General features: G+C 41.2%; 1 protein-coding gene across 3 annotated transcripts in view; it reads right to left on the reverse strand.

Moving 5' to 3' along the window:
• Window positions 1-7,536: 7,536 nt before the first annotated feature.
• The window catches only part of GRIN3B (glutamate ionotropic receptor NMDA type subunit 3B), a 101,654-nt gene continuing 81,417 nt past the window's right edge, over window positions 7,537-27,773 (reverse strand). For 2 of the 3 annotated variants that reach the window (XM_056517735.1, XM_056517725.1), the window contains 5 exons: window positions 22,960-23,075; window positions 22,106-22,257; window positions 20,838-21,002; window positions 11,658-11,725; window positions 7,538-8,731 (listed from right to left, as the gene is read on the reverse strand). In XM_056517735.1, coding sequence (XP_056373710.1) covers window positions 8,431-8,731; window positions 11,658-11,725; window positions 20,838-21,002; window positions 22,106-22,257; window positions 22,960-23,075 — 802 coding nt within the window. In that variant the 3' untranslated portion in view covers window positions 7,538-8,430. Of the gene's footprint in view, window positions 8,732-11,657; window positions 11,726-20,837; window positions 21,003-22,105; window positions 22,258-22,959; window positions 23,076-27,773 lie in introns of all 3 variants that reach the window. The other variant, XM_056517716.1, reaches the window with a different exon arrangement.

Raw genomic sequence — 27,773 nt, forward strand, 5'->3', positions numbered from 1 at the left:
CGGCCTTCAGACTCGATTTCACATAAAGACAAACTCCTCCCCCTTTCCGTTTTTGCCGATCCTTCCTGAATAGACTATAACCCTGTATGTTGACGGCCCAGTCACAGCTATCGTCCAACCAAGTCTATCTATTACCCACTATGTCCTAATTTTCCTCAGACAGCAACCACTCCAGTTCCTCTGTTTTATGGGACAAACTTCTGGCATTAGTCAACATGCAATTCAGAGGTGTATGTTTTTTCTTCCTATGAAGCCTATCCCTATTAACTATTCTAACCCCTCCCTCCTCTCCACCCCCAAGTACTTTAATAAGTCCCCCCTCTCTATCTACACCATCTTCTCCCTCTACATTGTAGGTTCCCTCCCCCCAATCCCTAGTTTAAACACTCCTCCCCCCCTTCTAGCCATCTTCTCCCCAAGCACAGTTGCACCCGTCCCTACGGTAGAGCTGGTATCGGACAGCGAAGTCAGCCCAGTTCTCCATGAACCCAAACCCCTCCTTCCTACACCAGCTTCTGAGCCACTTGTTTACCTCCCTAATCTCCCACTGCCTCTCTGGTGTGGCTCGTGGTACAGGTAATATTTCTGAAAATACTACCTTGGAGGTCTTTGCCTTAAGCTTGCGGCCTAAGTCCCTGAAATCATTTTTAAGGACACTCCACCTACCTCTTACTTTGTCATTGGTGCCAATATGTACCATGACTGCTGGGTCCTCTCTGGCCCCACCCAGCAACCTGTCAACCAAATCCGCGAAGTGCCGAACTCGAGCGCCAGGAAGACAACACACTGTTTGTTGATCCCGGTCTTTGTTACAGATCGCCCTGTCTGTCCCCCTAATAATTGAGTCCCCCACTACAAGTACCTGTCTGGCCTGCCCTGCACTCCACCCTCCCTCCTTACTGGAGCAGACACCACCCTGGTGGTCAGATGCAGAGTCCTGCTGCAGTACTGCTAGGTCTGAAATGGCATCCCCCTCATCTGCGAACTGGGCAAACTTGTTAGGGAGGCTAGTCCTGATCTTGCACACCCCAACACTTTTCCCTCTACCATGCTAACTGCCTGACTGTCCTGCACCTCTGGCCCACTATCCTCCCCCATCTCTACCCCAGAGAGTACTTGCTCACTGAGCAGGAGACTTCTCGTCAGGTTGTCAATGCGTCTCAGTGTTGCCAGTTGCTCCTCTAGATCCTCCCTGAATTTAAAGTCCCTCAATTTTAAGTCCGTCTCACTTTGATACCTACATTCACTTGTATACTTCACACTGTTGTATACAGACATACAATCACTAGCTCAGACAATCGCTCAGTATACTTTTTTTTTTTTTTATAGTTACCAGACACCACCTCTCTCTTTCACTGCCTGGAAGTGAATGCAAAAGGCAAATTTCTTGTTTTGCAAAAATTGGTGACTTTTGAACAATTTACACTGCCTTCACCAAGTTTAAGTGGGCAGGGCATAGAATAAAGGTTACATGGCCTCCCTTATGTGCCAACTTTACTACAACTTACACTAATGAACTATGTGAATCGCCAGTCTTTACTGAAGACATGTGAATCGCAATTCCTCCCATAATGGTAGTCATATTGTCGCATTAAAAATAAAATAAAACTAATATTGTCAGAACCAGACATTGATCACACTAATATATTGTAAGACAGTGACAGGAATGGTAGTCGCTGGAGTCCTGGCGGCTTTTGGTCCCCAGTCCTCTTGGCTTCTTTCTGGTTACTGTGATGTTGAGCATGCACCCTCATCCAATCAGGGGCTGTGGTAGTGTCCCAAATCAGTCAGTGATAGTGGTAGTTTCTGCATGGTCGTGACATCACAGGAACCAGGAAGCCCAGAGGACTGGAAGCTGCTGTGGCTGTCACAGCGGCAGAGGAGCTGAATAGGGGAGTATATCTTGGTTTTTCTTCTTTGACCTAATGGCAGCATCACAGGAAAGTTCAACTCCCTGTCTCCCCAATAGGACCGCCCACCTAGAATTATCACATAATCAATTAAGAACCAAGTATCCCATGCCCTAGGGCATAAAAGGAACTCAGACACTAATAGACACTGTGTTTTTATAGTTCTATACTCCTTCAGGTGTTTTTTCCTACATCTGCTGCCTGGGCCAAATAAGTTCTCCACAGTATAGTGGCAGTTCACATCAAGGGTATCAACAATGTGTCGACACATCGTCTCAGCCGGGAAACCGAGAAACCTTGTTACCAACCGAATTGGTACCCAAATCCCGGGTACTTCAAGATGATCATAGAAAGGTGGGGCTGTCCAACTTGGGATCTCATGGCAACAAAGGAAAAAAAAGCTTAGCAAGTTTTGCTCCATAAGAAGCTCCGACAATCCTCAAGTACTGCATGCCTTAACCCTGAGTTGAGGAGGGAAATTTGTGTATCTATTTCCCCTTGCTTTCCAAGTTGAGAGCAGAGAATCCAAGAACTATCCTGATAGGCCCCGCAGGACCTTGTTTCCTGCATTGTGTCATCTTTTGAGGAACAAATTCTGGAAACTCCCCCCTGTCTCGCGACCTCCTCCAAAAGGGATTTTGTCATCTGCAGATCCACAAACTGCATCTTAGTCATTCCCGAGAGGGAAAGACTAAGACGGAAAGGACATTGTGAGGAAGTAATCTCTACACTACTTTCCTCCAGAAAGGCATCTACCCACTTACTCTACAACAAACTGAAAATTATTTCTGGCTCCAACAGAAGAATTTACAAATATCAGTCAATGCTAATGGTATCAGTTAGGCTTAAAGGCAAATACATTAAAAGTTCACCAGACTGCAAATAATGCTATGTCAGATGGTCAGTTTGCTGGTGTTTCCCTTATTACAAGATTTTTTAAAGCATTGAAGAACCTGAGACCTAAAGTACGTTCACCTATTCCGGTTTGAGACTGTCTAGTCTTGAATAAGCTTACTCAACCTCACTTTCGACCTCTGGCTAAAGTGGATCTAAAATTGTTGTCTTGCAAAGTCCTGTTTCTCATCACTATTACCTGTGCTAAGAGACTGGGAGAGATACAGGCATTATCCTCTCATTAGCCATACTTTAAGGGGTACTCCGGTGGAAATTATTTTTTTAAAATTTACTGTTGGCAGAAAGTTAAAAAGATTTGTAAATTACTTCTATTAAAAAAATCTTAATCATTCCAGTACTTATTAACTGCTGAATACTACAGAGGAAATTCTTTTCTTTTTGGAACACAGAGCTCTCTGCTGAATCATGAGCACAGTGCTCTCTGTTGAATCACGAGCACAATGCTATCTGCTGACACCTCTGTTGCTTTTAAGATCTGTCCAGAGTAGGAGAAAATCCCCATAGCAAACATATGCTGCTCTGCACAGTTCCTAAAATGGACAGAGATGTCAGTAGAGAGCACTGTGCTCGTGATGTCAGCAGAGAGCACTGTGTTCCAAAAAGAAAAGAATTTCCTCTGTAGTATTCAGCAGCTAATAAGTACAGGAAGGATTAAGATTTTTTAATAGAAGTAATTTACAAATCTGTTTAACTTTCTGGCACCAGTTGATTTAAAAAAAAAAAAAAAAAAGTTTTCCAGGGGAGTATCCCTTTAACCCCTTAAGGACCCAGTCATTTTACACCTTAGGACCCAGCCATTTTTTGCACATCTGACCACTGTCACTTTAAACAGTAATAACTCTGGAATGCTTTTAGTTATCATTCTGATTCCGAGATTGTTTTTTCGTGACATTTTCTACTTTAACATAGTGGTAAAATTTTGTGGTAACTTGCATCCTTTCTTGGTGAAAAATCCCCAAATTTGATGAAAAATTTGAAAATTTTGCATTTTTCTAACTTTGAAGCTCTCTGCTTGTAAGGAAAATGGATATGCCAAATAATTTTTTTTTTATTCACATTTGCAATATGTCTACTTTATGTTTGCATCCTAAAATTGATGAGTTTTTACTTTTGGAAGACATCAGAGGGCTTCAAAGTTCAGCAGCAATTTTCAAATTTTTCACAAAATTTTCAAACTCACTATTTTTCAGGGACCAGTTCAAGTTTGAAGTGGATTTGAAGGGTCTTCAGATTAGAAATACCCCATAAACGACCCCATTATAAAAACTGCACCCCCGAAAGTATTCAAAATGACATTGTCAGCATTTTAACCCTTTAGTTGTTTTACAGGAATAGCAGCAAAGTGAAGGAGAAAATTCACAATCTTCATTTTTTACACTTGCATGTTCTTGTAGACCCAATATTTGAATTTTTACAAGGGGTAAAAGGAGAAAATGTATACTTATATCTGTAGCCCAATTTCTCTCGAGTAAGCACATACCTCATATGTCTATGTAAATTGTTCGGCGGGCGCAGTAGAGGGCTCAGAAGCGAAGGAGCGACAAGGGGATTTTGGAGAGTACGTTTTTCTGAAATGGTTTTTGGGGGGCATGTTGCATTTAGGAAGCCCCTATGGTGCCAGAACAGCAAAAAAAAAAAAACACATGCCATACCATTTTGGAAACTAGACCCCTTGAGGAACGTAACAAAGAATTAAGTGAGCCTTAATACCCCGCAGGTGTTTAACTACTTTTGCATATGTAAAAAAAAAAATAATTTCCACTAAAATGTGTGTTTCCCCCCCAAATTTCACATTTTTGCAAGGGTTAATAGCAGAAAATACCCACCCAAAACTTGTAACCCCATCTCTTCTGAGTATGGTGGTACCCCATAAGTTGACCTGAAGTGCACTACAGGCGAACTACAACGCTCAGAAGAGAAGGAGTACCATTTTGGAAACTAGACCCCTCGGGGAACGTATCAAGGGGTAAAGTGAGCCTTAATAACCCTCAGGGGTTTCACGACTTTTGCATATGTAAAAAAAAAAAATTTCACTAAAAAAGTATGTTTTCACCTACATTTTTACAAGGGTTAATAGCAGAAAAGACCCCCCACAATTTGTAAATACATTTCTTTGGAGTAAGGACATACCTTATATTTTGACGATTTTGGCTTGGTGGATGAACAGCGGATCTTCCTGGAGTGGGAGGGCAGTCAGGGGCCTTGAGCTTCATATGGAGCCAGGATGTGGGACCCCCCCTCAAGGACTGTTAATGGGGGGAGCACTGAGCCCTAAAATAGGGGAACACTATGGGGGACAACAGGCCGTAACTGGGGTAGACAGGTGGGGTACAGAGGCCCGTAATATGGGGTACAGTGGGCCAGAAAATAATAAAACATAATAAAACAGGATATGTTCCCAGAATGATGAACCAGAGCATAGCCAAAACTAAAAAAAATATGCCCGCCCCAAACCCTATGCTCTGAGTCAACCATTCTGGGAACGTGATGTGTGTGGCCGCCCCTAACCTTTGCCTCAAATGCGCACCCGCTCAGGTGGAGAGAGAGCGCTGCACATTTGAGGCAACATAAAAAAGTCCCCGATGATAGTGACTCAGTGACCTATGACCCATTTCTGAAAAAACACCCCCAGAGGTCTTATCAGGTTTTTTTCTTTTTTCAGTTTTTTTGGGCAATTTTGTGGTTTATGGGGGTTAAAATTTGGAATGTACTCTGGACTTTGTACATTGGTCAAATTATGGAAAATTAAAATGTAAAGGGAAAATTTAGTGCTCCATGGAAGTGTGATACTCCCTGAAGCAGCCTATGCAGAGGCCCGGATTATCTGGGCATGTGTCACACTGATACGTGGTGTCTTTCCGTCTCCCCTTCTTGTGACACACTCTGCATCTTTTCTGGGATCGTCCCGACTTTCCACTGTGGGGGACCTCACCTGGAAAGTGCTGGCCTGGGACGATCCTGACGCCTACAACTCCAGACCCTTGGGAAGTCCGGCCTGATCTTTCCCGGTCGCCAAAGATCAGGAACCTTAGGACTTCTTCTTGGTACTGGAGGAATGTCCCTGTGTTGCCAGCATACTGGGATAGTACAAAAGCGTTGTACATGGCAACCTGTACCATGTAGACCGCAACTTTTTTGTACCATGCCTGTGTTTTCCGCATAGCGTTGTATGGCTTGAGGACTTGATCTGAGAGATCAACTCCCCCCATATACCGATTGTAGTCCAGAATACAATCGGGCTTGAAGACCGGTCCCACGGTACCTTGCACAAGGACAGGGGTGCTGCCATTCCCATGAATAGTGGTGTGCATAAGGACATCCCTCTTATCCTTATACTTCACCAACAACAAGTTATCATGGGTGAGGGCACGGGACTCACCCTTGGGGATAGGCGTCTTGACCAAATTTAGAGGGAGGCCTCTCTGGTTCCTCCGCACGGTCCCACAAGCTGACGTGGATCTGGCGGAAAGGGATTTGAACAAAGGGATGCTGGTATAAAAGTTGTCCACGTACACGTGGTAACCCTTATCCAGCAATGGGTGCACAAGGTCCCAAACGATTTTCCCGCTAACACCCAGAGTGGGGGAACAATCTGGGGGTTCAATACGGGAATCTTGTCCCTCATACACTCTAAACTTGCAAGTGTACCCGGAGGTACTCTTGCAGAGTTTATAGATCTTCACGCCATACCGCGCCCGCTTCGAGGGAATATACTGGCGGAAGATGAGTCTCCCCTTAAAACTGATGAGAGACTTATCTACCGAGAGGTCCCTGAGCGGTACATAGGCCTCCAAAAATTTGGCCCCAAAGTGATCGATAACCGGCCTCACTTTGTAAAGCCGGTCATAGGTGGGATCACCACAGGGCAGACATGCTGCATTATCTGCATAATGCAGGCATTTCCGAATGGCCTCGAACCGCTTCCGTGTCATCAACATACTGTAAAGCGGGGTCTGGTAGAGGACTTCCCCGCTCCAGTAATGACGAGCACTTGGTTTTTTGTCCAGGCCCATATGCAGCGTGAGGCCCCAAAATGTCCTCATTTCCGCTGCATCAATGGCGCGCCATTCATTGGACCTCGCCAAAAACGAATCTCGGTGGTGGGCAATGAACTGCTGGGCATACAAGTTCGTTTGCTCCACCATTAGATTGACCAGGCTGTCACTGGGGGTGTGTGCGGGGATGGGCGGGGAAGTATGTAGTGTGGTGCTTGGTGTAATACTTTATATAACGGTGTGTGATTATCAATGGACCAGTAAACAAGATAGATAACAGGAAAGTACCCGCTTTATATCCAGGGAATGGTAACGAACTTCCTCTTCCGAAACAGGATCAGGGTAGAAGACTGGCAGTACAGATTCTCAGTAAAAATTTTGAGAAGAAGCCACCTTGGGAAGAAAGTATGGAACTGTTCTGATGCAGACTCCTTCTGGGAGGATCTTTAACCCCTTAAGGACCTATGACGTATGCATACGTCATCACACCCTGGGTCTTAAGGATCCATGACGTATGCATACGTCATGGTCTTTTCCTGGTCTCCGCCGCTCACCCGGCGGAGATCGGAAGCGGATCTCTGCTGAAATCCTACAGCAGGGATCCAGGGCAGATGCCGAGGGGAGTGCCGGGACCCCCACACATAATATGGATAATATGGAAAATGTATTATTGTATTTCTAATCTGTTTTATAGGGATGCCATAACATATGTACTGAGCACTTACACTTTGTTGTCCTTCCACACATGCTGTGAACAAGATTTAGAAGGGTAAAATACTGGCATGTTTAACTATGAATTAAATAGTATTTACTCATGACCAAATCTTTATGTTCTGCTTACAATGGGGCTCTACTAATGGAATCCTAATATTCATTTGTAATTGGAGAGCTGTGCTTTCTGATCCCAGAATTGTTTGGACTGCCTATGCCTATCCGCCGAGCACCCAAGATGTGTATAACCATTTATTACTAACTCTATGATAATGCCTCCTCTGTTACACAAGAATGTCCTTGTATATGTTTAACTACAGCAAAAATCTTCTATGGGACAATATCAATAGATTTTATTGCATTCATAAACTATGAATATGTATGCGGGGTTTGTATGCATTCAAAAATTCTTATATATCTGAGGTCTAAGAAAAGATCCTTAAATTACAAATAGGCAGGATATTCTTTTAGTACCTGGTGGATGGTTAGTGCTGTAAGATGCATTCCCAAGTTTGTGCCATTATACTGCTATGACCTTGTGTCTGCTGTTTAACAATTATAAAAGAGCCAGGAAACATTTTACAGAAAACTAAATAGAAAGAAAAGACACAAATATGGTGTAAGTTATACAGAAACAAGAAACATTTTTCATTCCAGAAACAGAAGATAATATGATTTTTGTAATATATTGCTTGCATGGTGTCCATCTGTTTGCTTGCACCTGTTTACACAATGGTAAGGTGTAAGTATCTTTGAGGATTTAGTTATTGTGCCTTATGCAACAATCCATCAGTAATGAACTGCCTGCAACTCCTCCCTGGAAGAACCGAGTAATAGAATGTAAGCTCTGTGACGGAGCATTCGACTAGACCAAGTACATGAGCCAAGCAGTCTCTGTATCATCTGTTTCCATCTGTCTTTGGCTGCATGTGGTTGCATGGAGGCTGCAGAATGACCATTAGCTCACTTTTTCTCACCAGTGCAGCTCTTAACTGATCCTTCATATCTTCTATTTTCAACTCCAGTTGTTTCAATTCCTGTTCCTTAGGGTTGCACGGTTGACCATTTTCACATGAACAATCCTTGATATTTATAGTCTCTAAATTAAAATGTACCCTTTTCTCTTGGTGTACTGGGGTGCGACGCAGGTTATTCCAGACAGACTGATGTTCTGCAGCTGGTTCCTTTTGGAGGTTGCAGCTAGAGATAAAAAAATATTTTCATTATGATTCGAGGACATGTAGCTAAACTCAAAGATGACATAGAATATAATAATTACAGCACAAGAAACTATATTACCATTTCTCCAGGAAGTGCTACATTTAGGTGCTGTGGTTGGACAGCTATTTTGCATTTTAATAAACCCATCTATATCCTGTAACTACCAGTGATAAATTAAAAGGGTTTTATGAACACCAGAAAAGTGCTCCCCAACATGTTTTGCCATATGCACTGCTTCGTCAGGGGACCAGGACATCATATGAATGGCTATTCTTATTGTTTCCTGTTCCCTGAAGTCATGCATAAGGTTGGGGCCAGGCACTGTTCTGGAACCTTTTTAATTTAATTACATTTTTTAATTACAAGCAGTTGTTATATTATATAGCTGGTTAGTAGTTGTATTACCAACACACTAACAATTATTAGCACCGCAGTCTACACAGATTATACAATCAAGAGATACTTATAAAGTTATAGCTGCAGCTATTCTGTTGGTTTTAAATCATCAGGGCTGGGTCTCTAGAGGGGCAATTGGGCTCCATAGGTTCAATACAATATAGTTTATTTAATTTCCCTTACCATGTGTTAAATTCTCCTGTAGCTATATAATCTGTTTTATGTTCTAGTACAATGTGTATTTATATGTAATGTAGGTTTATTCATTTTAATTTTGCATGCACTGTGCTGTGGGAAGGAGAAAGGACACCGAGGAGAGACAGGGAGGAGGCTACTGTTGTCAGAAGCATCACACTGTTCTGCTTTCTGCTGAGTCTAAACCAATAGCAAGAAATGTAAGGGAAAAAACCATACCATATAAATTCCAAACTGCTTGAGGGTACATGCTAGTGTCAATGCTTAGACCAGTGATTGTCTACAGCATTCACAGGCATGTATATAACATAATAGCTATAATAAAGCTGATAACACATGGTGCAGCAAAGGTAGAGAAGTATTTAACAGGTGAGAAACTTGTATTTCTTTCTTTTTTAAAGGAGATATCCAGTGGTGACTCAGTGGTGAGCAACTTATCCCCTATCCTAAGGATAGGGAATAAGTTGCAGATCGCGGGGGGTCCGACCGCTGGGGCCCCATGCGATCTCCTGTACAGAGCCCAGACAGCCCACGGGAAGGGGGCGTGTCGACCTCCGCACGAGGCGGTGGCCGACACGCCCCCTCAATACAACTCTATGGCAGAGCCGAAGCGCTGCCTTCGGCAATCTCCGGCTCTGCCATTGAGATGTATTGAGGGGGCGTGTCGGCCGCCGCCTCGTGCAGGGGGTCGACACCCGCTATCTCGGCGGAGAGCCGGGGCCCCGTACAGAGAGATCGCAGGGGGCCCCAGCGGTCGGACCCCCCGCGATCTCAAACTTATCCCCTATCCTTAGGATAGGGGATAAGTTTTTCACCACTGGACTACCCCTTTAAGTCCTAGACAAATAAAGCCATACATTCTGTTTCTTATAACACGTAGCACCCTCTGCAGCCTTGCCTTTGTCCCTCTTGGGTGTCCTGTTTCATTGAGCACAGTTAAGTACACTTTAATCAGATCTTATGGCATAGCAGTAAGGACAAGGTGTTGTGCTGTGATTGGCCAGATAAGTGTGGGAAAGAAAGTAAATGTGTGTGTGTGCACTACTGTCAAACTACCTAATTCTGGTTCTGCCCCCTGAAATGGGGGGGGGGGGGGGGAAAGCTGGGCACCGCAGAGGGGACTCTCAGGGGCTCAATAACAGCAGTGAGGGCACTAAAATTAAAGGGTTATTCCGGTGGTAAACTTTTTTTTTAAATGAACTGGTGCCAGAAAGTTAAACAGATTTGTAAATTACTACTATTAAAAAATCTTAATCCTTTCAGTACTTTTAATTTTTTTACTTTTTGAATTTCTTTTTTGTGTTGTTCACAGTGCTCTCTGCTGACACCTGATGCCTGTATCAGGAACTGTCCAGAGTAGGAGAAAATCCCCATAGCAAACCTATGCTGCTCTGGACAGTTCCTGACACGGACAGAGGTGTCAGCAGAGAGCACTGTGGACAACACAAAAAAGAAATTCAAAAGGTAAAGAATTTTCTCTGTAGCATACAGCTGCTATTTTAATAGAAGAAATTTACAAATCTGTTTAACTTTCTGGCACCAGTTCTTTTAAAAAAAATAAGTTTTCCACCGGAGTACCCTTTAATGTTGCCTCTCTGAAGAGTTAATCTAACAAAACCAGACAAGCTTTAAAGAGTACCTGTCATCAAACCATATTTTCTAAACTAACTCAGATTATATTCCCTAACTACTTCTAACATCCCTCCTGACCTTAAAAAAAAAAAAATTCCAAGCTTTACAAATCTCTATCATACCTTTCCCCTTGCTTACATAGTGTGAGCTCCCGGCAGGAGAAAATGGGCGTTCCCCAGCAGGCTTGACATCACTGAAGCCTGCAAGAGCTGTGCCTCTCCATTCCCTGAACGCACTTCCTGAGTTCAGTCTTCTGCCCTGGCTGGGAGGAGTCCAAACTAACTCTTTGACTTGCGCATTGAACAGAACAGAGCCACATAGCCACTATTTTTGGAATCACATTTAAAACATATAAAGGTTGAGAATTTTAATTACATAAGGAACAATGTATTAAAAGTTTATTTTGGTGACAGGTACTCTTTAAAAATGCTTTACAAGGTCAGGTACACTTTAAAATAAGACTAGCTAATGCCGTTTTTGCATCTTGTTTATTTATGCAGGGTTACCCATAGTATTGCTTGGATTTTTAGTCAATTGTAATGTGTCATACTGATCAGATTTGGTGACATTTTAGAAGTCTGTCCTATTGTAGCAGAACCAAGACTTAGAATTACTGTTCTAACACGTATTAGGTGACAGAGATCTGATGTTCTGATCTATCAATTCAATTAGCTATTCCTACCGTTTGTCAGGTTTTGGGAGCTTTACATCTTGATCTTCACTTGCCATGTTCAATGCCCGATGTATTTTCTGTAAATAGGAAAATGAACAGAGACATCACCAAACAGAATGATTCAAGTTAGCATTAAGGAATCTACATTTCTCGTCAAATGCCCATTGGAAGTAAAGTGACATGCCCCCTTTTCTCCCAAAATCTAATCGCCACGCCCATTTCTGGTATTGTGACATCCTCACCCACCTCTCTTTGCTCTCTGACTTCCCTGATTAAATGTCTGACTGACAATGGTCTGCTATGACAGCCTCAAACCCCTATGTCTCACATTAGAGACCCCTAAAAGTAACATAGCTGTGTGTATATGTAGGAAATATACCAATGAATATAGAGGGCACTATAGAAGTAGTCGGGGTATTATTTAAGTGTGGAATCTATTACAGGTCATTTATTTACAGAGTAAGAAAAGGTTACAGAAAGGTTTTCTTTTAAGGCGGAACAGCTGTATATACAAAACTATGGAACGTATGTAAAGCCCTGACATAGTATTGTACATAGCAAGCGTAAATCTCACATTGCCTCATTGTAATGAGTTAACAAAACAATTTTATTTTTGAAAATGAGTGAAACCCCAAAATATCAAGGTAACAGTGTTGGTTTACCATTCTTGCTGCGGTAGTTTTTAACTCCAGAAGTAGAGTTTTATTTCTGAAATGAACATTCACCCATGGCTACAATTGCCGTCATTTAGCAATGATTTTATCATTTTAGGCATTCTCGGTTTTGTTTGCTCTTCAAATGTTTGCTAAAACACTGATCAAAATACCAAGAACGTGCCATATGGGCCATTTTGGAGACTATCTCATAGGAAACAATAGGAGAACAAAATGGAATGAAGGAATTGAAAAATGCACTCAAGGGCCTCTATGGTATTGATGCCTTTATGGTATTTTCACACACTAAATACTTTATTTACTTACAGTTATAGAGAAGGTTCAAAATAACTTTGTTTTTCAGGTACTATATGCATGACGCAGATTCGAGAAAACATTGGGGGTCATTTACTAAGGTGATCCAGGTTTTTGCGTCCAAATTGTGTCCCATGCTGCGTGTGCCAGAATTTGCAACAAAAAAAAATCCAACCAACCCGACCAACTCTCTATTTTACTAAGAAAACCTGAAAAGTGGGCGTGACGGCTGTCAAAAAGGGGTGTTGGCACAAAAATCTGGCATCTTCAAAATAATCCTAGCATATTTACTCATTTTCCCACATAAAACGTGGTGAATTTGAGCTGTGGAAAACTCGACAGCTCAGAATAGTTGTAAACAAAGCAGAGTGTAGGGAAAAGTGCAAAAGTGTAAGAAAAAAATTAATAAACACTATGGAGAAATACCTGTTGGGAAAGAAAACCCACAAAAAACTACATTCCGCTCTTAGTAAATCAGGGCCATTGTGTTACCCAAATAATATACATTGCAAACAGACACTGTTCCTATTGTAATGCTATATGACATTATATAATTATAGCACATAAATAAGGCATTTAACCCCTTAAGGACTCAGCATTTTTCCGTTTTTGCATTTTCATTTTTTCCTCATCACCTTCTAAAAACCATAACGCTTTCAATTTTGCACATAAAATTCCATATGATGGCTTATTTTTTGCACCACCAATTCTACTTTGCAGTGACATTAGTCATTTTACCCAAAAATCCACGGCGAAACGGAAAAAAAATGAATTGTGCGACAAAATTGAAGAAAAAATGTCATTTTCTAACTTTTGGGGGCTTCCGTTTCTATGCAGTGCATTTTTTTGGTTAAAATGACACCTTATCTTTATTCTGTAGGTCCATATGGTGAAAACGATACCCTACTTATATAGGTTTGATTTTGTCGTACTTCTGAATAAAATCATAACTACATGCAGGAAAATTTATACATTAAAAATTCTCATCTTCTGACCCCATAACTTTTTTTTATTTTTCCGCATACGGGCTAGTATGAGGGCTCATGTTTTGCGCCATGTTCTGAAGTTTTTATTGGTACCATTTTTGTATTGATCAGACTTTTTGATCGCTTTTTATTAATTTTTTCATGATATAAAAAGTGACCACAAATTTTGGACACTATTTTGGACTTTGAAATTTTTTTGCCCGTACGCCATTGACCGTGCGGTTTAATTAACAATATATTTTTATAGTTCGGACATTTATGCACGCGGCGATACCACATATGTTTATTTTTATTTCCACAGTTTTTTTTTATGGGAAAAGGGGGGTGATTCAAACTTTTATTAGGGAAGGGGTTAAATGACCTTTATTAACTTTTTTTTCCCCCTTTTTTTTTGCAGTGTTATAGCTCCCATAGGGGGCTATAACACTGCACACACGGATCTTTTACCCTGATCCTTGCAAAGCCATAGCTTTGCATGAATCAGCATAATAGGGGGTTGATTGCTCAAGCCTGTAGCTCAGGCTTGGAGCAATCAAACACCGATCGGACGCGATGGAGCAAGGTTAAGGGGACCTCCGCTCGTGTCCTAGCTGATCGGGACATCGCGATATTATCGCGATAGTCCCGATCAGCCCCACTGAGCTGCCGGGAAGCTTTCACTTTCGTTTTAGATCTTTGATCACCGTGTCTGAAGGGTTAATAGCACGCGGCACAACGATCTGTGCCACATGTTATTAGCCCAGGGTCCCGGCTATCATAAGACGCCGAGACTGACCCGGTATGACGTAGGGTCACGGCGTGACCCCGTTTTAAATACCGGGACTGGGCGCAGGGCGTACAGGTATGCCCTGCGTCCTTAAGAGGTTAATCATTATCAGTGACAGTAGTAAGAATATGACATGTATAAACACATACATATAATATTCTTACTACTGTCACTGATAATGATTGAATAATAGATAAAAAAAGTTGCTGAGTTGCCAATAGCAACCAATTAGATCACTTCTTTTATTTTTGAAAGGCCTCTGAAAAATGAAAGAAGTGATCTGATTGGTTGCTATGGGCAACTCAGCAACTTTTCCTCTGGACAGGTTTTGATAAATCTCCCCCATAACAAATACTAGAGTAATACTTTACTACCTAGCAGTCTAATGGATGAGTTTGGCATTTGCCAAACCCAGACTACATTGTGCCAACTGTAAAATTTAGCGGGGAAGGCCCCATATTTCCAGTGAAATTAAATCTTAAATGGTCACTGTCATTTCAAACATATTTGCAATAAGTTATTTTTATTAAAAAAAAGACTCCTTATCCCAGAAAAGCCCTAAAGTTTAGGCCACTAGGTGTCTCACTTCCCTGTCGTCATCATCTTCAGTAGCACCTTAGTAGCATCTTAACTGCTTAGACCAGAGCTGCTTATATGATGCAACCATGATGCCATGTACTACTAGTACTATTTTTATCATTTTTGACTAAAGAAAGTGCTATTTTACGGAACTGCCAAGGAGGAAACTTCTGTGTTCCTATATGATGTAACACCTTCCTTGTTGTGATCCTCTCTGCTTCTGTTTAGTCATTATAATTAACAGCAGTTTGCTGCTTTGATCAGGGCTGCTTTTGTCATTTAACCCCTTCTTGCTCTGATGTTACTTCTCTTTTTTTCCTTTCTGTTCACACAACGGCTTCGGTCTAAGCAGCATTTTTTCTGGAGGAATGGGCAAAAATTCCCACAAGCACACTTCAAAATCTTGTAAAAGATTGAAAAGGAAGGGTCCATATTTATGCCTATTGATTTAAAATGTGATGTGCTGAAAGCTTGCAGGTCTAACGTAAAGGTGTCCCAATACTTTTGTCCATATATTATATATTTATACAGATAAGCAACAAAATAATTTCACAAACTGTAGGTCTGACAAAAAAATTTTATGCATACATTTTTTCTACTGCACAAAAAACTGATACGGCAACCATGTGTAAAAAAATGAGATGTGAATGTAGCCTAAGGCTGAGTTTCCACTTCCACTGCAGTATTTGAGCCAAAGCCAGAAGTCTATTCAAAAAGAATTGGACATATAAAGGAAGACCTTATACTTTTTTTCCCTTATGGATCCACTTCTGGCCTTGGCAGAACTTTATTCCAACTTAGAGCAAAACAACAGAAGGTGCAGACACGTGGGACGCCAACAGAAGGTTGAATGAATGAATCGAAAGCTTCAAACTACCCTCCATTCATGTCTGTGGGAGGGGGCATGACGGCATGAATGGAGTGGCATGGTGTGACATCACTAGGGGGAGTGGCCGTGACGTAACGTTCCTGGCTCGGAGGCAGCGCCCGGCACAGAATGCCGGAGGCTAAACAGAGATTGTGGAGGTCCCCAGCGGCGGTGAATGTTGCAACCATACATTTTATCCCCTATCCATTGAATAGGGCATAAGATGTATAAAGCCAGAATACCCCTTTAATGGGAGTTTTTGATTGCTTTTATTAATTTTTTATGGTATATGAAGTGACCAAAAATGCACAATTTTGTACTTTGGTATTTTTTTACGTGTACGCCATTGACCATGTGGTTTAGCTAATGTTGTATTTTAATAGTTCGGACATATACGCACGTAGCGATACCACATATGTTTAATATTTTTTATTTCATTATTTTATTTAAAAAATGGGAAATGGGGGTGATTCAAACTCTTATTAGGGGAGGGGCTTATTCAAATTTATAAACTTTTTACTTTCTTTTTTAGCATAGGGGGCTTCACCATGCAATCTTTTGATTGCATACACTGTTTAATGCTTCATAGCATAGAATTGATCAGTGTTATCGGTGCTCTGCTGCTCCTGCCTGTATGGCAGACTTAGAGCAATAGAAGATCGATTGGACGGTGAGGAGACAGGTAAGGGCCCTCCCGCTGTCCTATCAGCTGATCAAGACATCGCAATTTCGTTGCGATAGTTCCGATCAGCTCCGCTGAGCTGCAGGGATGCTTTCAGTTTAATTTTAGATGGCGAGAAACTTTGATTGCATTGTCTAAAGGGTTAATGTTGGGCATCGGCCCGATCTGTGAAGCCCGGCATTAACCCTGGGTCCTGGCTGCTGATAGTAGGCAGGACCCACCGGGTTTAACCCACGCTTAGCCTGTGAGCATGTGTTAAATGCCGGTAACAGGACCAGGGCGTACATGTACTCTTTTCCCTACTTCTTTGGGGGTGCAATGCAGGGTAGATGTTATAAAACAAGGGGCAGATGTTATTATGTTATTCACCCCTTCTTTTCGTGACGCCAGGGCATGGCTTAGCCTTAGCCACCCAAAGGTAATACCGCTGGTCCTGGGCTAGGCACGGGGGCAATGAAGACACCGACACCAAGTTACGGACAAACGGTAGCTTAACTGAGATTAGACAGATAACACAGTTTATGCAGTACAGCCAATATCCCAAGGAGGTGACCAGTGACACAGGGGGACCTCGCAGGCTTGCTGAGACCTGCAGTATGTAGAGACACTTTAGTGCAGGCCACGGTGACTCGACAATTGACTTTACTGTTGACTGACTTGTGACTGGCCATGGAGACATGGAGAGACTCTGCCTGACAGGGCAGGAGAAGTACGGGGACACACCATCCCATACTGGGCCACCACAGTATAATCATATTGACCCACATGTCAGATTTACCATAAAATGCACTACGTATAAGCAAAATCCTCAAAGTTGCAAAATTGCGTTTTTCTTTTCGATTTTTCCCTACTAATAATATTTTCATTGCTACGCAATACAATTTATGTTAAAATGAAATGAGTCATTACGAAGTACAATTGCTTCTGCAAATGACACAAATAAAGCCCTCATATGGGTGTGTGGGTGGAAAAATAAAAGAGTTATGTCTCTTAGAAGGTGAGGAGGAAAAACAAAAAAAACACAAAAATGAAAATTGACTGTGCCCTCAAGGGGTTAACCTTGGGATACAGACCCCAAGTCAATCACCCTGTTCACACACAGCCCCCTTATATACTGTTTCCCCTACCCCCTATATACTGCTTCTCATACCCCCTTATATACTGCTTCCTATACCCCTACCTATTGCCTTTACATACTGCTCCCTATCCCCACTATATACTGCTCCCTATGACCTCCCCCCCACATACAATGTTTTTTATACCTTACCCCCCTCCCTCTATACTTTCCTTATAATCTCCTTCTCCTCTGTGCACTTGTACAGGACTTTTCAGGACCTAATGATGTCATTGCAGGTTCTTAATGGTCCCAAAACAGTGTATGTGCTGCTCTTTGCTTTGTAGAGCCCAAACAGCTATATGACAAAATTCATATTATTGTAATCTGTCACATTTGCACAAAATTGCAGTATTTTTGGGCAAAATCACGGCAAAATGCAATAATATGTCTATCAATAGGGCAACAAAAGGAGGTATAGAAAAAGGGCAAGCGCTCAAGACCTCTTTATTTCTATCTGTGCACATTCCTGTCCCTCACTGTAGGACACTGCCTCCTCTACAGTCCTCTTACTGACTGTCTGATCTCCACAGACCCTTACTGGCTGCCTCCCACTTCTACAGTCCTCTTGTTGACTGCCTCCCTCCTTCACAGTCCTCCTTCTTACTGCCTCCCTCCTTCACAGTCCTTTTACTGCTTGCTTCCCTCCTCTTACTGTTTTTCTCCATCACAGTCCTCTAGCTGTGTGCCTCTCATTCTCACCGCCCTCTTGCTGACTGCTCCCTCTTCCACAGTCCTTCCTTCTGTGGAGTCTGGAATCGGAATAAAGGCAAAAGATATTTCTGCCACGGAAATTCCACCATGTGCACAGTACAGCAGGACTGTAAATGATGGAACTAAGACATTTTTCAGACAAATTCTGCTTGGAAATTCTACCATGTGTACATAGCCTAACTAGCCATTTTCCATTGAAATCTCTGATCTTTCCATGGAGTCCTATGTGTGATCCTAATATTAAGTTTCATAAATCTAAAGAAAACAATAAGCAGCGCTCCTCATAGGACAGTATGTTTTGAATAAGAAGGGATGTAAGTGAGTGAAGGATTCATAAACGTTTCAGTGGTCCTCTCACCTGGTACGGTTGTCTAACTGACACAACTACACAAGTGCATAAGATTAGTGGTGCAGCCTCCCGGTATCGGATCCAGCACTAAGCAAGCCGATTCAGAGCAGGATGTAGATATGGAGAAAAAATCCGGTTCCACGGCGCAGTCCACAGATTCAATCAGATGATGGTGTAAGTAATATAAATATTTATTAAGCCAAGGTGCAACGCGTTTCGGGGCTTAGGATCCCCTTCATCAGGCAAGTAGGCATCATAACATGTATAACAGACTGGTGCCTTTAAATAAGATCAATGGCCTCAATGGGCGGAAATGCCCATAGCAGCAAGGATGTAATGTATAACTTAAAATAACAACATATGAATTTAGTTTACATTAAAATATTTCACAAATAAAATATATATATATACCTTAGAATACATATACTTAGCATAAAACAATAATCAGACTCAAAAAGGCACACATCGCCAGACCTACGGCGCATGTGTCAACTCCCGATGATAATGATGATGACGGCCGGAGGTGACGAAAGCGCAAGCGCCCGCCCGCTCCGTGTGAAGGATACAGCGTCGGCGCGCGCGCACACCAGGGCAAGGAGGAAGCGCTGTGTGCAGACATAGTACGCGCGCGCCCCGAACGCCAAAGGTAAACAAACACACGTGCCGGCGAGGCACGCATGCGCCAGTCATCCGGCAGACCGGACTCAATGCAATATGCATAAAGGATCTGAATCTGTGGACTGCGCCGTGGAACTGGATTTTTTCTCCATATCTACACTCTATTATTAAGTGACACTATTCACAGGAAGTATAGAAAGAGCAAAGATTTTAATCAATAACTTAGATGTTAAACTGAATCTTTTTCTGCCTCTGTTTCTTCTTGATGCCAATAGATTGGATGACAGGTTCCTAGAGAAAGTGCCTCAAAATGAGCATGAAGGAGGCTTTAAAGGTACTCCAGTAATAGAAACATATGCCCTGTACACATGATGGGGAATAAGTGTCTAATTGTGGGGGATGGTGGTCCGCCCTCTAGAACTCCCTACGATCTTCAGAACAGGGCCTGACTTTCTTATCTCCAACCCTTGTGCGAACCTAACCTTAACCACTTAAGGACGCACGGCGTACCCGTATGCCCCCGTTCCTGAGTCCTTAAGGACTTAGGGCGTATAGGTACACCCTGCGGTTTTCTGGTCCCTGCAACAGCTGGAGGCACACGTGGGGAAGCACTGAGCTTGAATCTAACTGCCCAAATCACATAACATCATAATATTGCAAAAGATGAACTGTGCACTTGTAGGGAGATACATCACCGCCAGCCCCGAACGCACGTTTTCGCCCTTCGCCCGTGCGTTCGGGGCTGGATTTGGGCAGTTAGCTTCATACCTTACACCTGCATTATGCTGTTTGTCACTTCATTAGTTTTTCCTTGCATCCATACCTGTGACCTTTGATTGTCCTTAAGGGGTTAAAGTTACTTGTTTTGTTTTGTTTTTAATCTTGAAAGAAATACAAAGAGGGAAATGTATTAGTTGTGTCTATTGTTGGATTGTTTTTCTTTTAGGGTACGTTCCCACACGGCGTATTTGCTGCGTATTCTATTTTCCCTGTTGAAGTCAATGGGTAGGAAAATACGCAGCACCAAATACGCAGCAAATACGCAGCAAAATACGCTGTGTGGGAATGCACCCTTAAACTGTCCTTGTTTTACACATACTTGTTATTCTGGTGCAGGGCACATAAATCTGCCCTATTCTCTGATTAGACCACGTGTGCCAGAAACCTATCCGATTATATTAACTGTTTAGTCTATTTTCATTATGGTCTACTTTGGGACAAAAATATTAAGAATGGATGATTTATCTTATACTTCTTAAACGTGGATGCTAAAATTTAAAAACTAGAGGGGCGTTCTTCATGGCATTACAAAAACATAAATAAGTCTTAAACCTTTTGCATTATATTTTTGCCACCCTTGAATTTTATTTGGTTTTGTGATTGGTTATTCTAATCTGTTCTTGATTCATTGGATACATTAACCTAGGGTTGCGCTATTACCATATCATGTAAAAGTTAAATGTACTGCAACTGTGGTAAAACCACCAAACAGTCCACATTTTAATAAATCATTGTTACATTTTTGTACCAGAAATCTAAATTTACCTGACTAGTATGAAGCCAATATTTGAATCTACGCTTTCTCCTCATGCGAGGCAGAATCAGGTAGTAAACAATCCTTTCTCCTAATGATGTGAGAAGTGACCCACAAAACCCGATACAGAGGAGAACAAATAATCCTGAAAAATGGTAAATTCCCATCTGGAGCGTCTGTAGGACACAAGCACAATAACAATATCAACTCTAAATGGCCATTTATACAACCAATAACACATTATATATAGCTTTGCTTATTTACACACATTTTATTTGTATTTTTTTAAACTTTATTTGTATCAGTTTTGGAATCAAGGATGTATGCACAATATAGGCAGATCATGCTGCAGCTGCTGCAATGGGACCTTTGAAATGAAGAGGCCCAATCTCATCAACTCTACTTCAGGGTAGTAAGAAACTATGCATGGCTCACTACAGGTGGTGGGGTATGGGCCCATGGGTAATGGAAAGTAGGAGGAAACAAACACTAAGCCCTTCTGTCTTGGGTGGCAAAACTAGACATTAAAAGGGGGGTTACTTAATTTTATTTTTGCTATGCAGCCTCTGTTCTTTTATACTGTATACACAACTGGCTAGAGCTAAATGAAATGATGTTTCTTGTAATATGCTTTATATTACACGTATGTAATATTGTGTCTTAGTGGCTTGACTGCTAGGTAAAATGAGGATGTTACTGCAGAAATAGTACTTTTTAATCCAGTTCAAATAAATATTATGTTTGTGAAAAAGTTATATGTGTCAAAATATTATAATTCCAAAAACAGCTGTTTGCTTCTTGTCTTCTATTTTCTTATCATATAGTTAGAGTAACATATAGGTTATTTTTATATTGCACTGCTTCAAGGTTGTCTACTGTGTTAGAACTATCTGAACCCATATTCTGGAATAAAAGGGGTATTCCAGGATTTTTTTTTATTTCACTATGCTACAGGGGCTGTGAAGTTAGTGTAGTTCATAATATAGTGTCTGTACCTGTGTGTGACTGTATTCTCACAATTCTTATGTAATTTTCACTCCAATATTTATTTTTATCAGCATACAAAATGACTGTTGTCTCAGATTTTTCCCAGGTTGCAATGCGGCCGAGACCTGACTCACTAGTCAGCTGATGACAGGGAGCCTGTCTACTACAATATATTCTATTTAAATGTTTTACATTTTCATCAGTTTATCTTAAACTCTTTTAAAAAATAAATAATTGACCAACTGAGAGAAAATAGTGATATGCAAAATGGTGATAATATTATATGCATTACCTCAGTCACAGCAAACACTCGCTTTCCACAGGGCACCATTTTGTACCACTTGTCATGTAAAGTGTCCATGAATCCAGATGATTTATAACGGCTTATAAACTCTGATATATTAGAGGTTAGCGCAGAGTTTTGGGGAAGACCAATTCCATAACCTGAGTAGAAATGGAAACATATGTTCTCAGCCCTTTTCTTATACAATGTATATCTTACTTTAATGAGGACCTGTGGCACCTTCAGAAAACCTTAACTCTTATCATCAATGTGAAGATGACACTCCATATATTCCTATTTTTTTCCTGGATCACCAACAGCTGGATCACCAACAGTTTCTACCCCCCGATGAGTACAGACTGTAAAGTAGATTGTCACCATTGATGTTACCTCAGTGTAGAGACTGTTCAAGCACAGTGTAGAGACTGTTCAAGCACACAACCTGGTAAGAACTGAGCAGAGGTGACCTCCCCCTTGAAATTTTTTGGACATTGTTGTAGTTTATGGGCTGTCCATAGGAAGGTCACCTCTCCTCTGTTTTCAATGGTGCATGATTCTGAGTGCTCCCTTTGGGGGAGATTTATCAAAAATTGTGCAGAGGAAGAGTGGTGCAGTTGCCCATGGCAACCAATCAGATTGCTTCTTTCATTTTTAAAGAGTTTCATGAAAAATGAAAGAAGAAATCTGATTGGTTGCCATGGGCAACTGCACCGCTCTTCCTCTACACAGGTTTGGATAAATCTCCCCCTTCATTGAGAACTGAGAGGTGATGACTGCCACCTATATCAAGGTGATCTTGATATAGATAATAAAAGATACCTGAAGTTTTCTTTGAAGATGTCACACAACCAGAATAAACCTACCTTCAATGGCAAATGGTTTCCCCACGGTCAGCAACTTGCAGTCTGAGTCTATGGATACCTCATAATCTAGCAAAGCTTTATCCATAATAAAAGCATTTAAGGTTGGTGGGTCTGTCCTACGAACAACAGATATGCTTTAGTTGTTGTTTTATATAATCCCCAATATAAATTATTTCCTTTGAAAAAAACATATAGATTTAACAGACCTACAGAATGTGTTGAACTTTGGAATTTTACATGACTAGAAGCAGAAGATATAACATGACATAATATATTATGATAATCTTCTAAATAAAGAACAGTACAATATAAACAGATCGGAAATCAGAATTCATCAATTATGTCCCATACAGGTTTCTTAAATCCTGGATAAAAAGAACTAAATTAGATGGCAGTCCTTATATTAATCCAATGTTGTAATGTATGTTGTTTTAATCAATAAAGTGTGGAATTATACACACATTATTTATGGTTTTGTTATATAAATATATTATAATTAAGTGCTGAAAATATAGATGCCTGCAGCCACCAATAGAAATAGTTTGATTTTATTGCATACTATTTACAGTATACATTGACCATAACCACTTAAGGACGCAGGGCGTACCCATATGCCCCCGTTTCCGAGTCCTTAAGGACTCAGGGTGTACAGGGCGGGGACCGGACCGGGTTGCCTGCAGAAATTGTTCAGCAGGCACCCCGTGCAACCAAATGTAATTTTTAATTTGCACAGCCCACTGTTCCAAAGAGCTGTCAAACGCCAGTGGGGTGTAAATGCTCACTGCATCCCTAATTAAATTCTGTGAAGGGTATAGTTTCTTAAATGGGGTCACATGTGGGGTGTCCACTGTTCTGTCACCACGGGGGGCTTTGTAAACGCACATGGCCCCAGCCTTCTATTCTGACCAAATTCTCTCTCCAAAAGCTCAATGGCACTTCTTCTCATCTGAGCATTGTAGTTCGCCAGCAGAGCACTTGACGTCCACACATGGGGTATTTCCATACTCAGTAGAAAAGGGGTTACAAAATTTGGGGGCATTTTCTCCTATTACTCCTTGCAAAAATTAAAAATTTGGGGAAAAAACAGCATTTTAATGAAAAAAAAATGTTTTTCATTTACACATCCGACTTTTAAGAAAAGTCGTCAAACACCTGTAAGGTGTTAAGGCTTACTGTACCCCTTGTTACGTTCCTTGAGGGGTCTAGTTTCCAAAATAGTATGCCATGTGTTTTTTTTTTTTTTTTGCGGTTCTGGCACCATAGGTGCTTCCTAAATGCGACATGCCCCCCAACAACCATTTCAGCAAAATTTGCTTTCCAAAAGCCAAATGTGACTCCTTCTCTTCTGAGCATTGTAGTGCACCCACAGTGCACTTGACTTCTACAAATGGGGTATTTGCATACTCAGAAGAGATGGGGTTACAAATTTTGGGGGACATTTTCTTCTGCTACCCCTTGTAAAAATGTAAAGATTAGGGAAAAAAATGCATTTTAGTGAAAAAAAAAAATAATTTACACATCCATCTTTAATGAAAAGTCATCAAACACCTGTATGGTGTTAAGGCTCACTGTACCCCTTGTTACATTCCTTGAGGAGTGTCGTTTCCAAAATAGTATGCCATGTTGTTTCTTTTGTTGTTCTGGCACCATATGGGCTTCCTAAATGTGACATGCCCCCAAAAACCATTTCAGAAAAACTCACTCTTCAAAATCCCATTGTCGCTCCTTCCCTTCTGAGCCCTCTAGTGCACCCACAGAGCACTCAACACCCACATATTAGGTATTTCCTTACTCAAGAGAAATTGGGTTACAAATTTTAGGGTGATTTATCTCCTTTTATCCCTTGTAAAAATTCAAGAAATGGGTCTACAAGAACATGTGAGTGTAAAAAATTAAGAAGATTTTGAATTTTCCCCTTCACTTTGCTGCTATTCCTGTGAAACACCTAAAGGGTTAACAAACTTTCTGAATGTCATTATGAATACTTTGAAGAGTGCAGTTTTCATTATGGGGTCATTTGTGGGGTATTTCTAATATGAAGGCCCTTTAAATCCACTTCAAAACTGAACTGGTCCCTGAGAAATTCAGATTTTGAAAATGTTGTGAAAATTGGAAATTGCTGCTAAACTTTGAAGCCCTCTGATTTCTTCCAAAAGTAAAAACATGTCAACTTTATGATGCAAACATAAAGTAGACATATTGTATATGTGAATCAATATATCATTTATTTGGGATGTCCATTTTCCTTAGAAGCAGAGTTTCAAAGTAAAAAAAATGCTAAATTTTCACATTTTTCATTACATTTTGGAATTTTTTTTACCAAGAAAGGATGCAAGTATCGACAAAAATTGAACACTAACAAAAAGTAGAATATGTCACGAAAAACAATCTTGGAATCAGAATGAAAAGTAAAAGCATCCCAGAGTTATTAATGGATAAAGGGACAGTGGTCAGAATTGCAAAAAAAAGGGCTCAGTCCTTAAAGTGAAAAAGTCCTTAAGGGGGTAATAAATAATATGCAGCATGCTTCTAAACCCCCCATAGACAACTATAATTTTACAATTTTGGACTGTGTCTGAGTAGGTGAGTTGGAGCTTTAAAGGGGTTCTCCGCCCCTAGACATTTTATCCCCTATCCAAAGGATGGGGATAAGATGTCTGATCGCAGAGGTCCTGCCGCTGGTCCCGCAATCTCCGTGCAGCACCCTGCATTCTAAACTGTATGATTATAATGCTGGGTTCCCACGGTGGGAGACAAAATGTCACACCACGCCCCATTGTGACTTCACACCACACCCCCTCCATTCATGTCTGTAGGGGCATAGAGTAATGTCATGATGGGGCATTGCGTGATGTAACGTCTCCCACCACAGAACCACCGCAATCAGACATCTTATCTAGGGGCAGAGTACTCCTTTTAATTACTTTCTCTGACATAATTTTTTGGTTAGGTAGAACAACTGGAGAGAATAACTCTGTGCTAGCAATAGTAATTCTTTTTATTTCCTATAAGAAAGGCTTTATTCACACCATGTTTCAATGCTATGTCTGAGGTTTACGTATCAATACTGGCATAAAGCTATTCCAACGTGCACTGTGATAAAACTTTGGCAGACCCAACCAATATAATAGATCACTGAACATAGTCTACATGTGACTATGTTTGGTCCTGAATATATACTTTCTTTTGAAAGTAGGATCCAGGAATAAGCCGAACACAATCACTAGTAGACTCTATTTGATCTAGTAAAGGAAAATGGTATGCTGCGGTATACATCAGAATAATGTTTTGCCATTATCCCCAATCATTGGGGCATATTTCATGATGCAAAGTTCTTGTTTTCATTCTGAATTTCTATTTCATAATACTGATCAACCCCTTTACGACCCATGATGATACTAATTGATCATAGTGCCCCAAAGTGTCTATGGAGCTGGCATTTCAGTAGTTGGGCCCTGAGGCTAAAGCAGATATGTGGCGATCAGCGCGGGCAGCTATAAACACTTTAAATGTCACAGTCAAAGACAAGTTGACAGCAGCATTTAATTGCATGTTAAAGTAATCATTGGTGCAGTGGCTTGGAGCTTCTGGCCCCAGCATTATTGTAGCCAGGAGATGCATGGTGGAGTAAAACGTAAGAAATACCAAACACTAGAATCCTGAAGGGGATAAAAGTAAACATAGTAACTAATGTGCACACAAATCTCCGTTCCAGTTTTAGTGTAATTTTCTAATTTGTATGTAAGGTTTTGTTCCCGCTAGTTTTGTTCATTTCTGTTGCTCTGCTCCATTATAGGAGCAGGGCAATAAGAGTGATGCCAATAAAAGTGATCACATGATAGACATAAATAGTGCCCAATGAACCACATTAAAGGGGTTATCCAGGAATTGAAAAACAGATTTTAAGGGGTACTCCAGTGGAAAACACTTTTTTTTTTATATCAACTGGCTCCAAAAAGTTTAACAGATTTGTATTAAAATAGTGGTAAGACGGGAAAGGAGAGGGCACACAAAAAGGTTACTTCACCTTCATGATACAGCACGGTATCGGCGACCTAAGTAATCGTCTCCTGGGGGGTGCATATACAAAGAATGAAGTATCAAATATAATACACAGAAAAGGGTGCACATGCACTCACTGCTCAACGGAGACAGTTCAGTGTAGGAGTCCGGTGTACAGGTAGCTGGATAACAGCATCAGCGCAGGTGTAATGGTGCTCAGAGGCTACGCCGGCAGTTTCATACGCCAATGCATGCTTCTTCCAGCCTCAAAGGATGCTGTATGCTCTAAAGGAAGTTCTTTTCTTTTTGAATTTCCTTTGTGTCTGACCACAGTGCTCTCTGCTGATACTTCTGTCCATGTCAGGAACTGTCCAGAGCAGTAGCAAATCCTCATAGCAAACCTCTCCTGCTCTGGACAGTTCCCGACATGGACAGAGGCTTTAGCAGAGTGCACTGTGGTCAGACAGAAAAGAAATTAAAAAAGAAAAGAACTTCCTCTGGAGCATACAACAGCTGATAAGTACAGGGTTAAGATTTTTTTTATAGAAGTAATTTACAAATCTGTGAAAGTGTTTTCCACCTAAGTGCCCCTTTAATTTCTTCCAAAAACAGCTCTACACCGTCCTCAGCTGTTTTTCTAATACTGGATAACCCCTTTAAGTTATGGTATGCTCACTCCATGGATGGCCAAATCAGACTACTTGACTAGGTCATGCACAACTATACTATTTGCTTATTACAGGCCAATTCATAACATTTTCCAATGATGTGTATTATGTCTTTACTGTGGAATGTAAAAAACTGATGCCCCA

The sequence above is a fragment of the Hyla sarda genome, chromosome 1 (genome assembly GCF_029499605.1).
Source record: "Hyla sarda isolate aHylSar1 chromosome 1, aHylSar1.hap1, whole genome shotgun sequence".
Taxonomy (NCBI): domain Eukaryota; kingdom Metazoa; phylum Chordata; class Amphibia; order Anura; family Hylidae; genus Hyla; species Hyla sarda.